Source organism: Papio anubis, chromosome 11 (genome assembly GCF_008728515.1).
Source record: "Papio anubis isolate 15944 chromosome 11, Panubis1.0, whole genome shotgun sequence".
NCBI lineage: Eukaryota > Metazoa > Chordata > Mammalia > Primates > Cercopithecidae > Papio > Papio anubis.
The window spans coordinates 69,980,559-69,995,779 of NC_044986.1; the positions used below are offsets into that span (position 1 = coordinate 69,980,559).

The 15,221-nt window shown below is 41.5% G+C and overlaps 1 protein-coding gene across 6 annotated transcripts; it reads right to left on the reverse strand.

Annotated features, from left to right (window-relative positions):
* Positions 1 to 1,472: 1,472 nt before the first annotated feature.
* MSS51 (MSS51 mitochondrial translational activator) lies at positions 1,473 to 13,672 on the reverse strand. Of its 6 annotated transcripts, XM_009214697.4 has the most exons (8): positions 12,812 to 13,672; positions 11,400 to 11,557; positions 5,572 to 5,816; positions 5,117 to 5,272; positions 4,209 to 4,333; positions 3,413 to 3,979; positions 2,985 to 3,078; positions 1,473 to 2,668 (listed from the first exon to the last, which is right to left on the reverse strand). In XM_009214697.4, the coding sequence occupies exons 3-8, from the start codon at positions 5,790 to 5,792 to the stop codon at positions 2,449 to 2,451; spliced, it is 1,383 nt and encodes a 460-aa protein (XP_009212961.1). In that variant the 5' UTR covers positions 5,793 to 5,816; positions 11,400 to 11,557; positions 12,812 to 13,672; the 3' UTR covers positions 1,473 to 2,448. The 6 variants fall into 6 exon arrangements, with proteins under 6 accessions (XP_009212961.1, XP_009212959.1, XP_031508130.1 ...); XM_009214695.4 differs by lacking the exon at positions 12,812 to 13,672 and having other exon boundaries at positions 11,400 to 12,274; XM_021943370.2 differs by lacking the exons at positions 1,473 to 2,668; positions 12,812 to 13,672 and adding an exon at positions 3,172 to 3,247 and having other exon boundaries at positions 2,964 to 3,078; positions 11,400 to 12,277.
* Positions 13,673 to 15,221: the final 1,549 nt, after the last annotated feature.

Sequence of the window (15,221 nt, forward strand, 5' to 3'; positions counted from 1 at the left end):
ATTTTCGTTTAACTTCAATATTAATTTGGGGTACTTGGTATTATCTCCATTTTACAGATGAAGAAACTAAGGCTTAGAGAAGTTTAGCTTCCCCAGCGATACAAAATTTGATGGCTGCCCCAGGATTCATACTCAAATCTACAAAAATCCACAATAATCCTATAATCTTATCTCAGTCTACCTTCCAGATTTAATTTATACTAATCCCCAAAGGTACCTTCAAATATCCCATAGGCTTTTCTGCCTCCAAACTTCCCGTCCTGTTGCTCCTTCCATCTTGAGTGCCCTGTGCTGTTTCATAAAATTCCCACTCAGAATATTTTCAGTATCATTTAACAAAATGATCTCTTTTCACTCTATTTCCTTAGCACCAGAAGCCTCTCTCATGTTTCTTACTCCATATTATACCTTGCAATAAAGGTATCTCCATATACATAAATATTATTTCCCTTCCTAAGAATAAACACCATGTCTCATTCACCTTTCAATCTCCCCAAAGCCAAAACACAGTACCTGTAGCATGACAGGTACTGTTTTGAATGAACATATGAAATTCTAAAATTATCCCTATTAGAGTGGGCAACAGAGTATGTATGTGTGTGTTGGGGTGATGGGCTGTATGTGTGCGAGAGACAGTCATGGCAAGATTGTAGGAATGAATACCTAGGAAATGTCCTAATCCTGAGAGTGTGATAAGAAGAGGATGATACTGGCTGGGCACGGTGTCTCATGCCTGTAATCCTAACACTCTGGGAGTCTGAGGTGGGAGGACTGCTTGAGCCCAGGAGTTTAAGACCAGCCTGGGCAACACAAGGAGGCCCTGTCTTTAGAAAAAACAAAAAGTTAGCTGGGCATGGTGGTATGCACCTGTAAGTCCCAACTACTTGAGAGAATGAAATGGAAGGATCACTTGAACCCAGGAGTCTGAGGCTGCAATGAGCTATGATAATGCCACTGCACTCCAGCCTTGGTGACAGAGCAAGACTGTCTCCAGAAAAAAAAAGGAAAAAAAGGCTGGGCGCAGTGGCTCAAGCCTGTAATCCCAGCACTTTGGGAGGCCGAGGCGGGTCGATCACAAGGTCAGGAGATCGAGACCATCCTGGCTAACATGGTGAAACCCCGTCTCTACTAAAAATACAAAAAACTAGCCGGGCGTGGTGGCGGGCGCCTGTAGTCCCAGCTACTCGGAGGCTGAGGCGGGAGAATGGCGTGAATCCGAGAGGCGGAGCTTGCAGTGAGCTGAGATTGCGCCACTGCACTCCAGCCTGGGTGACACAGCGAGACTCCGTCTCAAAAAAAAAAAAAAAAAAAAGTAAAAAAGAAAAGGATGACATGAGGCAAATGTGTGACAGAGTGGCAGACCCAGAGAACTGATGCTAATTACTCTGTTAGCAAGAGAGAAACTTCCAGTCTTGAGGTGTTATGTGCAGATGAGTAATACTTGCCAGTGAACGGGAAATAAAACAAGTGACTTGAGAAGCCCCAAACTGAGTTTATTGGGCTATAGAATGGGGGATAAAAAGTAACTCCAGTATATTCAGGTAAAGTCTGATATAGCTTGGGATATCTCAAATACAACACCAGGGCTACTCTAGGGTCAAAAGTCCCCAAGAGAAAACAGGAAAATTAGACATTTCTCTCAAAAAAGCCAGGAAACAGGACAGTATACCAATGCTTACAACCTCATCCATGTTCCTAGTGACTTCCCTGACTTGTCCATTCTTGTACCACTTCAAGTCATCAACATCTTTCCATTTTTTAGCCCAAATTACTGGATGAGAAGAAAGTCTTTTTCAGAAGAATAAGGTGGTTCTCATTCTTCTCCTCAGTGCCATCTGGTTCCAGTCAAAAGGTAAACTTCCTTACAAAGGAAAGTGTTAGGAACTATAAGCTCTGGAAAGACTAACATCAGGGCCTCTTCTCACCCACTCAATCTAATTTCCTATCTCTAAAAGGTACTGTGGCTAAACTCTTAGAAACCAGTTACATTGGCTGGGCATGGTGGCTCATGCCTGTAATTCCAGAACTTTGGGAGGTCAAGGCAGGCAGATCACCTGAGGTCAAGGGTTTGATACGAGCCTGGTCAACACGGCGAAACTCTGTCTGTACTGAAAATACAAAAATTAGCCAGGTGTGGTGGTGCGCACCTGTAATCCCAGCTACTAGGGAGGCTGAGGCAGGAGAACCACTTGAACCCAGGAGGTGGAGGCTGCAGTGAGCCGAGATCGCGCCACTGCACTCTAGCCTAGGCAACAGAACAAGACTCCATCTCAAAAAAAGAAAGAAACTAATTACGTTATACAAAAACTCTCATTCAGCTTAGAATTTTTACCCAAACAGTGAATGAGGTTTAGAATATAGTGTTTTTCAAAGTTTGCAAGAATTTGGCATTAGCAGGGTAATTTCATCACAACCTCCCCATTTTCCAGATGTCCAGTCATGATCTATTTAAATCCCACCATCCACTTTCTCTTCTAATTGACTATTATCCAGCTGACAGGAGCTTCCAAGAAACATGATATAATATGCACTGCAGTATACTGGCTGCTTGTTGGGGTTGGAATAGACCTGTTCAGGTTTGAGGGACATGAAAGGATTAGCCCCATAGGCAGTGATGTGTGTATCCAGTTCCACCAGAATCTGCAAAGAGGATACCAACTCCTGATGACTGTAGAAGAGAGAAGAAAAATTACTGATTGTGACAGAGATAAAGAAAAAATTGCCCAAGAGCCTGACATTTCTGTAATCACCAATCCCCCAAATTGCCTAAGGCTGGACTAGGCAAGGGCTATCCTTCCCTCCCAAATGTCTCATTAGATACTCAATTAACTAGCAAAGGACTGTTCCAAGGGGATGAAAAAGTCATATGTGGAAAAGAACATCCTCACCAGAAGGTAGATGAGCAAGAGGGGGCAAAATGAGCTCATCTATATAAAGAGAGATGTAAAGTCAGGGAAGTATCACAAATAGGAATAGGTTAAAACCTGTAAACAGTAATCAATGTAGGAATCTTATAGTCACGAAGTAGCAGCAGGGTGGGCAGCCAAGCCTCCATCAAGTCTGGGGAGGAATGGAAACCTGTGGAACAAAAATGAAAATGGGAATAGGGAAAGACTAAAGCAGACCCTAAGAGCAAGATATTTCTTTGACTGTGAGCACCCCACTCCTCACCTTGCTTATCCCCAATCATTATCATCATTATCATCATCATCATCATCATCCACTCCAAGTTCTTCGATGAAAAATTCTGAACCCAAGTGTAGTACATATTGCAAATCATCAAGAAAAGTTGTCATCATATTGTGTTTAATGAGACCAAACGAATGGGATTCCAAAGACAGAAGATACAAGATTCAGGATGGAAAATTCTCAGGGAAGCCACCCTCTATTCCCCTGAACCAATGAGTCTTACCTGGATGGAATGCTGCCACCAAATCTGGATGGTCTGTCTGCCCAGTCTCTACTTGCTCCTCCCAGAAGTCATGATAGAGGCCCCTGTGGGCACTAAGCTGAATTGTGCCAGGTTCCAGGGGTGAAGTTGAGGTGCTCTGTGAAAAGCCATTAGCCACGTCTACACCCACCATGACCACACGGAGTCCAAGGTGCCCAGGAAACATGTGGCCAAGTTCATCATAGTCCCCAGGGCGAGTAAGAAATGTCTCCACATGGGAAGCACCAACCACATGCACTGTGCTTCCCCCAATTCTCCTAACATCTATCTCCAAGGCCCTAAGTCCTAGGCCCAGAGTCAAGGGCCGTGACAGGACATCTGTCAGCAGCCGCTTCAAAGATCCCTGCAGGACATCTGGGTCTGGCCTTGGCCGTCCTACACTGGCCCATAAAGTGGTCACGGCATGACTGACTAGCACAGCATCCAGTGTAGCATCTAGGTGTAACCCCTTCATAGAAAACCAGGAGTCCCAGTCCTGTACAGCTTCAGGGGGCCATGGCCAAGGTCCTGAGGGTAGGACAAAATCACCTGTAGGAAAGAAGAAATAAGAAGTAACCTAATGCTTTCCTGGCTTCAAAATTTGCCCCTCACTAATGATCAATATTCCCTCCATGTTCACTCTGCCAACCTGTGAGCAGGGGTGCCCCAACCTTTGCCCCACTTCCTCATTTTTTCGTAACAATATGATTTTGTATCTTCCTTTAAATACAATCAACTATGACCATTACAGCAGAGTTCCTCAACACCACCACTCCACCTGTGACCAGAAGCCATTCCATGAGACGGTCCACAGCCACAAGACGAAGCTCTTGACAAACCCTCCTGTGTGCAGGCCAGTCTGACCTCTGGCACTCCGGACCACAGTAATAGACATTTCTGCACCTGAGACAATGAGAGAGAAATAATTCTTATACTATAAATGTGATTGGGGTTATCTGAGGAAAGGAACTGATATTCCTGCACCTAGGATGGTGAATAAGTAAGGAAGGTAGGGAGAGGAATGACAGCTGATGCACCAATTTTGGGGACTACATTTGGCAGACAAGGCAGGAGGGATTGGGAATATAATTATTCTGCCAGACAGAGTGATACCTTACTCTCTATCTGGAACTTTTTATATCACTATTAGAAAAAACACCACGAGTTTGCAGCTGTCCTCTCATAACAGGTATGGTTCAACCCCCACCTCCCCAGAACAAATGTAGTCTTACTCCTTGAGTACTTGAGAGAGAGATAGAGAGGACTGTATTGTGGTTTCTTGTCTCACTTCCCAGTAACACCAAAAATAAGCAGGGTTAGAACATTGTTCTAATCTCTGTAACCTGGATGACAAAAAATGAGGACCTAAGCCTTAGGTTATTTTGAAAACTTTCAGATCTTTCCTCTTGGAATGAGGTCGTAGTACAGGAACCTCTGCCTCCTGGGTTCAAGCAATTCTCCCACCTCAGCCTTTCGAGTAGCTGAGACTACAGGTGTGTGCCCCCACACCGGGCTAATTTTTGTATTTTTAGTAGAGACAGGGTTTTGCCATGTTGGCCAGGCTGGCCTCATGTGATCTACCTGCCTTGGCCTCCCAAAGTGCTGGGATTACAGGCATGAGTCATCATGTCCGGCTAGTACAGGATCATTTCTGAATGTCTCTCGATTAGCACCCCCACAAGTCACCTCTTACAGTGCCGGAGAACCTTGGAGTCTGAAAGGCCACTAGGGAGTACTCTACAGTGAGCACAGAATCGAAATGTGTCTTCCATCCTCTGGAACATTTCTTGAGGACATCGAAATCCAAAGCCTGATACAGGGGTACCCCCATCTACCACCAACCTGCAGAGACAGCATGGAGAAGGAATGGCAGTGGGCAAAGGAGTATCTCCAAAATCTCTCATGCCCCTCATCTTGTCTCCTACACATTTCCACTTACTCCTACGTCTCTCACTGCCATCATTTTTCACTTAAGTGAATATTTCTTCTTTTATAGTAATATAGTAACTGGCAAAAGTCAGGATGAGAAAATAGCTTATTGCAAATACTTCATATTCCCCAAACTGTACTCCCTCTCCACCTTCTGAAATTTACTTCTACCAGAGACAATATATCCCTCTTCCATAGAGCTGGTCACTCACTTGTATTCTTCATAGCTTTTCATGTTCAGCTTTTGAAGGATCAGCTGCGATAGGCCAGGAACATTATCATCCAAGGAGAAGAAGCCAAGTGTGTCAATGCTAGGGCCCGGTTTTGAGGGGGTCAGAGGCATAGGGGTCACAATTGTGGTTGGGGTCATAATGATGGGAGCCACTGATGAGGGAGGTTTCCTGTGCCTTCGTCGCCGGGACCGTGGAGCCATGGCCTGTCCAGTGATATGTGGAGACTATATGCAGAACAGACATGGAATAGAATTTTACAAGCTGGACACATGTGAAGTGTTTTCATATGCTTGACCTTTCACTTCTCATTCAAGTCTCTCACACCCAGATTATCAGTAAGATTTATTCAGTATTTACTGGTTATTGATCACCATAGGCAGTTGTGAAAAATAGAGAAAAAAGAGTTTGTTGTTGTTTTTTGAGATAGAGTCTCGCTCTGTCGCCCAGGCTGGAGTGCAGCAGAGCAATCTCAGCTCACTCCTCCACCCAGCCTCCAGTGTAGCTGGGACTATGGGCAGGCGCCACCATACCTGGCTAATTTTTGTACTTTTTAGTAGAGATGAGGTTTCACCATGTTGGTGAGGCTGGTCTCAAACTCCTGACCTCAGGTGATCCACCCACCTTGGCCTCCCAAAGTGCTAGGATTACAGGCTTGAGCCACTGCGCCCAGCCAAGAAGAAACAATTTTATATGAATATAATTTATACATATTAAGTCCCATTTTATATATATATATATATATGTATGTATATACATATGTATATGTGTATATATATGTGTGTGTGTGTGTGTATATATATGTAAATAAATGCATTAAAAAAATTTGACAGGGCCCATAGAAAACTGGTAACAGCCAGGCATGGTGGCTCACACCTGTAATCCCAGTACTTTGGGAGGCCAAGGCAGGCAGATCACCTGAGGTCAGGAGTTCAAGACCAGCCTGGCCAACATGGTGAAACCCTGTCTCTACTAAAAATACAAAAACTTAGGTGGGTGTGGTGGTGGGTGCCTGTAATCCCAGCTACCTGGGAGGCTGAGGCAGGAGAATTGCTTGAACCCAGGAAGTGGAGGTTGTAGTGAGCCGACATCACAGTATTGCACTCCAGCCTGGGCAACGAGAGCAAAACTCCGTCTCAAAAAAAAAAAAAAAAAGAAAACTGGTAACAGTGATTAACTCTGAGTAGGGTAAGAAGCCAGTTAAATAGGAACTGGGCTGATCGAACACGACTGTATACTTATCTGTAATGTTTGACTTTTTTTATCAGGAGAAAATGTTAATATATCTTTAGTGTATTTTAAAACTCAATTTAAAAGAGGAAAAAGCAATAGAAGTTTTAGTTGTCCAAAGCAATCATCCAATTGGAGACTTAGACAATTTAATCTAGTTAGAGAGAGAAAACATTTTGAAACACCTATTATCACATTTATAAGCAATTTGCCAAGTAAAAATTAAATGTAATACAAAACGTGCACTAAGAGTTATGTAGTCAAGCAAGTCAGAAAAATTTCCTACAGTGGTAAGTTTTGAGGTAGAAATAAGCCTACACTCAGTCACTATCTGGCTGTGACTCTGTGCTGTCCTCCTTCCCTGTCTCATCTTCTCCCATGCCTTCCATAAGAGCTAAGGAAACAGGAAGGACCATATGAGAAAAATTAAAATGTCCATTCATGTAATATGTATTTACTGATAAACAGATGAAATCATCTGCAAAACACTCTATATAGAAGCAAAAATGAAAAATATATATCTCATCTAAAAGTCTTGTAGGGAAATTAGATATAGACTATAAGGTACTATATAAATCCAACCAGAAAAGTGCAACTAAAGCACTAATGGGAGATCAGAAAAAGAAATCTCTCCAGTCGGTGAGAATTTCTTCAGTGGCTTTCTTCATGAAGCGGGTAGCAGTTGGAATAGACCTTGAAAGATGGGAATACTTTGAATACTTGGAAATAGGGAAAAAATTCTAAGCACAGAGGAGAGAATAAACACAGAAATATGGATAGAAACATTCTGCAAATTAATGAAACAGAATGACTTGAGTTTGAACGTTTAAAGTATAAAGACCTAAACTTTAGAAGTAAAAAGTCTATAAAAGTCTATGGGGGAAAGGTTCATGACATAGGTTTTGGCAATAATTTCTAGGATATGACACCAAAAGCACAGGCAACACCACCACCAGCAAAATAGATAAATTGGACAGCAAAACTGAAAACTTTTGTGCATCAAAAGATGCTAACAGCAGAGTCAAATGATACCCCAAAGAATGGAAGAAAATATTTGCACGCCATATATCTGGTAAGGTGTTAGTATCCAGAATATATAAAGAATTCCCACAACTCAATAACAAAGAACAAACAAAAAAACCACCAAACAACCCAACTAAAAAATTGGGCAAAATATGTGAATAGACATTTTCCCAAAGAATATATGCAAATGGACAATAAACACAAGAAAATAAGGTCAATAGTCATTAGGAAAATGCAAATCAGAGCAACAGTGAGATATCACTTCATACCCACTAGTATGGCTATTATCAAAAAAACAGAAAATAACAAGTGTTGATGAGGATATGGAGTAATTTGAACCCTCATACACTACAGGTAAGAATGTAAAATAGTGCCACCACTGTAGAAAACAGTATGGCAGTTCCCCAAAAAGTTAACATAATATTACTATATAACCAGAAATTTCATTCTTAGGTATGTGCCCAAAATATTTAAAAACAGATACTCAAACCAATATTTATAAGTGAATGTTCATAGCAGCACTATTCACAACAGCTAAAAGGTAGAAACAACCCAAAAAGGTCCATCAATGGATAAATGGATAAACAAATTAGGATATAAATATACATATGAAGATGTATATTATTCAGCTATAAAAAGAAATGAAATACTGATACATGCTACAATGTAGATGAACTTCAAAAAACATTATGCTAAGTGAAGAAAGCCAGACACAAAAGGTTATATACATGTTGTATGATGCCGTTTCTATGAAATATGTAAACAGGTAAACCCAGACACATAAGGCAGATTGGTAGTTGCTAAGGGTTGGGTGGAAGGAAAAATGAGGAGTAACTGCTTAATGGTTATGGGGTCTTCTTTTGGGGTGATAAAAATGTTTTGAAACAAGACAAAAATGGTGGTTGCGCAATACTGTGAATATACTAAATGCCATTTAATTGCTCACTTTAAAATTACTAATTTTATGTTATATGATTTTCACTTCAATTAAAAAAGAAAGGAAGGTATTCATAGAAACTGAGAGCCTAAAAAGTTATTAATCCCCAGATTAACTGTCTTCAGGTACAGAGAAATGACAGAGGATTAAAAATGCTGGCCATATGAATGAGGTAACTGTTAAAGTTCAAACCAGGGATCATGTTTTGTTACAAAAATGATCTGACATTTGATCCTTCTAGATCAGATCTGTTAGGAAAAACCTCAGAATCATCATGCAGCTGAGGTGTATGCAGGTGGCAAAAACAAACAAAAAGCTCCCAGAATTATCTAGCTCATATCCATATCTTACAACATGACTCTTAAAAACCCATCCTCAGGTTAATGGAGGAATAAATTTGTATTTTCCTTTGTACTTTCTTTCTCCTCATCCTTACGTTTCCATCTACCCTCTTAATATCTCCCCTTGGCCGGGCGCGGTGGCTCAAGCCTGTAATCCCAGCACTTTGGGAGGCCGAGACGGGTGGATCACGAGGTTAGGAGATCAAGACCATCCTGGCGAACACGGTGAAACCCCGTCTCTACTAAAAAAAAATACAAAAAAACTAGCCGGGCGAGATGGCGGGCGCCTGTAGTCCCAGCTACTCGGGAGGCTGAGGCAGGAGAATGGCGTGAACCCGGGAGGCGGAGCTTGCAGTGAGCTGAGATATGGCCACTGCACTCCAGCCTGGGCGGCAGAGCGAGACTCCGTCTCAAAAAAAAAAAAAAAAAAAAAAAAAAAAAATATCTCCCCTTATCCCAAGGGTGAATGGATGGTTTCAGAGTCCACAGAACAGAAATAGCCAAGCTCACCTGTATACCATATCCTATATATTACCTTCAATGAAGAAGAAATTGGACCTAATGATATTAGATTATCTTACGGTTTAAGGGTCATGTCCTTTTAGTAAAAGAGTAGATGGAATTGCCCTTCACACTTTAGGACCCCATTTCCAACAACTAACCTCATTCTCTCCTCTACTTTTAATCACCTCACATTCTCATTGCATTTTCAGAATCACTGCCATTCTAGAAAAAGCATTTATCTACTCTACCCACCCGCCTCAGGCAAGATAAGACTTTCTTTTTCTTTTTTTTTTTTTTTGAGACGGAGTCTCACTCTGTCACCCAGGCTGGAGTGCAGTGGTGCGATCTTGGCTCACTGCAACCTCCACCTCCCGGGTTCCAGTGATTCTCCTGCCTCAGTCTCCTGAGTAGCTGAGATTACAGGTTTGCACCACCACGCCTGGCTAATTTTTGTATTTTTAGTAGAGACGGGGTTTCACCACATTGGTCAGGCTGGTCTCGAACTCCTGATCTCGTGATCCGCCTGCCTCAACTTCCCAAAGTGCTGGGATTACAGGCATGAGCCACAGCACCCGGCCAAGATAACACTTTCTTAAACCTTGGAAGAATGGACTTTTTTTTTTTTTTTTTTTTTTAAATAGGTATGGAAGGAGAAGTGTGATTTAAGACAACTCTAGGGTCTTAAGTCCCAGAATTTATAATAGATATCTCCCTGAAGTTAAAACATAAGCCTTTTTGCTGCAATGGAAGCAAGTCACTTAAAGTCAGGAAGGTACTGCTTTATTTATCTGCATTTCCAAGGAGAGGTCTTCCTCTAATGGAAGATTAGCTCTTGGCAATCTGGGAGTTGGTTGAACTGGTTAGAAAGCAGAAGTATCACACAGTTTGGGGAAGAGGAGTGGTGGTAAAAAATCCCTAATGTCACAGTCTCCTCTGTGTCTAGAGCACAATGTTCGTGATACAAATGAGTTAGCTTTCTGGCAGAAAAGTAAGAAGGTGGGTGAGAAACCAGGTCTTTGATCTGCATCTATATATATCATCAGGTTCATGTTTGAGTTTGTATACCCCAGGCCCAGACACAGCTTCCCTGGTTCTAATTTTCCTGCAAAGAGCCCCAGGCTCCTCCCTGTTTATGGGTTATAAACTGAGAGAAACAAAGGAAAAAACAGGGGACACACGGGAGAAGCTGGAAAGAACTGCAATAAGCTCTTTGAACTTTCCAGAGTCCAGAATGTTCTCCACTTAGAAAGGGAATCCCTTTCATTTTTTTCTAGCCATCCCCAGTGACTTAGGCTCTAATTTAGTCCCAGTATAAGAGAGAGAACACCAACACCAAGAACTGGAGAGGAGAGGAGAGGAGACACGATCTTGATTGCCTAGAAAAACTTTTATCCTTCATGTCCAAATTACAAGTCAAAATATTAATCTATTCCTAGACCTAGGTTTCCCATCTTCTGCTTTACCACCAAGAGTCCCAAGCTTCACCTAAACTACAGTCATATTTTCACTATCTGCAGATAAGGAGTGCTCATCTAATTTTCTGTAAGTCACCAAAAAATGCAAAACATCTTTGGGAAGGTAGGGAGAAGGGAGAGTGAAACTGGTCATTGGAGATCCTTATAAGGTGGCAGGAAAAGAAAAGGAGAAATGCATTAAGGACACTGTAATTACGGCCACATTCAGCTGTTTAATCAGTGATTAACACTGCCTGGGGTGATAAATACTTTACTCAATTATAAACTAAGCAAGCAGACAGGTTGACGGAAAAAACTTACCCTGCTAAGTCCTCAGCTTCCTTCCTTCTCTCTTTCCTCCAAGTGAAGTGAGTGCTTGATCTCTTCAGATCTAGGCTGTGACTTACTTGCAGCTGTCCCTTCATATCACTTTCCTTTGCAAACTGCTGAAATGCTGAGTCTCAGTGATTAAGTGTGCCCTGCCAACCAGACAGACAAGGCTGAATTCTCCCTAATGAGGCAAAGAGAGATCTGTCCCCCTGCCTGAGGGCTTCTCTCTTTCTAACCTTTGTTCTCTGCCAAGAGGGCTCAGGACTGTCAACACTCCCAAGTGTTAGCCAAGTAAAGGCCAGGCAGGCTGACAAAAAATGAAACCTACTGCTTCCTAGATTTCTCTCACTCAAGGCAATATTTCTGTTTTCAGTTTACAGCTTCAGAAAAAAAACCCTTTGGATTAGTGCAGAAGTCAATATTTGATTGGAAAGGGTAAGCACCTTTCAAACCACATGGGAGGAACCAGAGGATCAGGAATCCTCCGGAGTTCTATTTGTTGATCTAGACACAGGATGAGTTCCCCCAGGCCCAGTGTCCTTTTTTAGCATAACAAACACTGTTCAAACAAAACTCAACAATGTCCAATCTTGGACTAAGTAGAAGGGAGAAAATAAATAGCCATTTAATGATACAGAATGAAATCAGTTGTAGGGGAAACATGCAGAATTAACTTATAAAATTCACTTTCCCTGAAAGAAGGGTAAGGTAAACTCTCCGAGTGAGTGTCATCAGGAGCACTTTACCTGTTTAAGAGAGGAATAAATGCTTCTGGGATATTAAACAAAACCAAGGCCGGGCGCGGTGGCTCACGCCTGTAATCCCAGCACTTTGGGAGGCCGAGGCGGGCGGATCACAAGGTCAGGAGATCGAGACCACGGTGAAACCCCGTCTCTACTAAAAATACAAAAAATTAGCCGGGCGCGGTTGTGGGCGCCTGTAGTCCCAGCTACTCGGGAGGCTGAGGCAGGAGAATGGCGTGAACCCGGGAGGCGGAGCTTGCAGTGAGCCGAGATTGCGCCACTGCACTCCAGCCTGGGCGACAGAGCGAGACTCCGTCTCAAAAACAAAAAAAAATAAAAAAAATAATAAAAAAAAATAAACAAAACCAAAATATTAGTTAATGACTAAAAATACACACTATTTCCAGGAAAAGAAAATAGAAAAGAATCAGCTCAACCATTCTCTTATCCTCCTTGTAATCGCAGCTGATGCAGGAAATTCAATTCCACATTCCTAGCTTCTTTCTACTTACAGATATCCTATCTGATGTTGTTAGGGCAGTGGTCCTAAAAGACTGCAAGATATGACTTTCTTACCCCCTCCAAAAATTTTTTTTATTTTTATTTTTAAATAAAAAAGTTCTGACTTTCTGCTTATATCTGGCCCCAGCTCTCACTTACCTGCTTCTGTGAACATCATCAAACTGTGGAACAGAATCACTTGCAATGAGGTCCCGGAATGTGGCAAATCAAATCCACACAGGAACCCCAAACTGCAGAAAGTACAAACTACACGCAGGCAAGGTGCAAGAAAAGTGTTAAGGATTCAACCAAACACTGCATAACATTATGTAGAACAGCTGTGGATAAAGGAAAATCAGTTGCAATAGGCAAAAACCCTAAATAAAATAGGGGTAATTCACTTTGAGCAAAAGTTTAGGCCAACTTCAAATTTAACGGGCTTCAAAATTTAGCTGAGAACCTCAAATGTTAGTTCTGTTAATAATGGCTGAACTGCAGAAGATACAAGACATCAGAGATTGACTTTTCTAATTCAGAAGTTGTCAATGAATATAAAGGAGAATGGTAATATAGAAAAACTTTGATGTTGAATACTTATATTTTACCATCACTGACTTGCTCTGGTAGACATTTAAAGTTACAATTTAAAAAGTCTGAACTTTTCACAATTTGTATTCATCATTAGTTGTATTTTAAAAATCTTAATAAATGGTATGTTGTGAAACGAATTATGAAGAAAGACTAGAAAGAGGTTCCTATTCAACATGTAGTAAGTGGTCTGTGAGCCACTGTGTGATACTTTATCAGTCTTCAGGTATATTGCTTTTCCTGAGTGTGGTTCCATTCTCTTATTTTCCTCTTTTTACCATCAATCCATAGTTTTTTTGCTGATAGTACTTAATGCTCACCCATGATTCCCACAAACACTATATAATGCTAGTTATGCATCTAAGGGCTAAGGAAGTTCCTGGCACCTGATATACTAGTTAAACTCTTACTTTATTTACTTTTTTTTTTTTTTTGAGACGGAGTCTCGCTCTGTCGCCCAGGCTGGAGTGCAGTGGCCAGATCTCAGCTCACTGCAAGCTCCGCCTCCCGGGTTCACGCCATTCTCCTGCCTCAGCCTCCCAAGTAGCTGGGACTACAGGCGCCCGCCACCTCGCCCGGCTAGTTTTTTTTTTTTTTGTATTTTTTTAGTAGAGACGGGGTTTCACCATGTTAGCCAGGATGGTCTCGATCTCCTGACCTCGTGATCCACCCGTCTCGGCCTCCCAAAGTGCTGGGATTACAGGCTTGAGCCACCGCGCCTGGCCACTTTATTTACTTTTTAATTTTTCTATTGGGTCTGTGTTAGCCAGATAAACTCTTTACCGAATAGCTTTCATAAAACAACATCAACAACAATCTTTAAGGTATGCAATGCATAACCTTAGAGCAAACTCATGGACTGCTTTGTAAGTTAACATTATGGCAAGCAGAGAGTTATAATAATTAACAATTTGTGGCCAGGCATGGTGGCTCATGCCTGTAATCCCAGCACTTTGGGAGGCTGAGGCGGGTGGATCACGAGGTCAGGAGTTTGAGACCAGCCTGGCCAACATGGTGAAACCCTGTCTCTACTAAAAATACAAAAATTAGCTGGGCGTGGTGGTGGGCGCCTGTAGTCCCAGGTACTCGGGAGGCCAAGGCAGAAGAATCACTTGAACCCACGAGGTGGAGGTTGCAGTGAGTTGAGATCATGCCACTGCATTCCAGCCTGGGTGACAGAGCGAGACTCCGTCTCAAAAAAAAAAAAAAAAAAAAAAAAAAAAAGAAAAAGACAAAAGAAAACTATTTGAGAAGTTCTGTGTTACCTGGAATTAGGCAAGTACGTGTATGTGTGTGTGCATGCACACTTGCCTAATATATTTACATGTATATATTTTGTTTATTTTTTTAAGGGATGGGGTCTCACTCTGTCACCCATGCTGGAGTACAGTGGTACAATCATAGCTCAACACACAGCTTGCAACCATGAGCTTCTAGGCTCAAGCAATCCTCTGTCTCAGCCTCCCAAAGTGTTTGGATTACAGGCATGAGCCACTGTGCCGTGCCTGTATTTTGACTTAACGTTTTATAATGTATCTCATTGTAATTATTGTTGAGACTGTAATTCAAGTTATTGTATTATATTATTATATAATTTTGAGCAATATCCTAATATCCCTCAATGTGCAAAATCCTATACTTACTTTGATTATGACAAAGAAGAAAGGAATAAGATAGGAAAATGCAATTATCACTAATATTTTTTCTTGTTGTTAGAATACCCAGTAAATTCGCAACACCACTATAACAAAATTCTAGATAATAACATATTTTCTTTCAATTAAAAGATAATAAACAGTGATCTTAAATATTAGATTTAGGAGGCCTATAGTAGGCATATAAAGTCCTCTAATACTCAGTTACTAATGCTCATGTAAAACAAGTATATAACAAAAGTTTTTTTTTAAGGCAAAATTTATAAAGAATTTAATTAATCAAATCACCATGAACTATCCACGAGATAATCTCCGGAGGATATCCC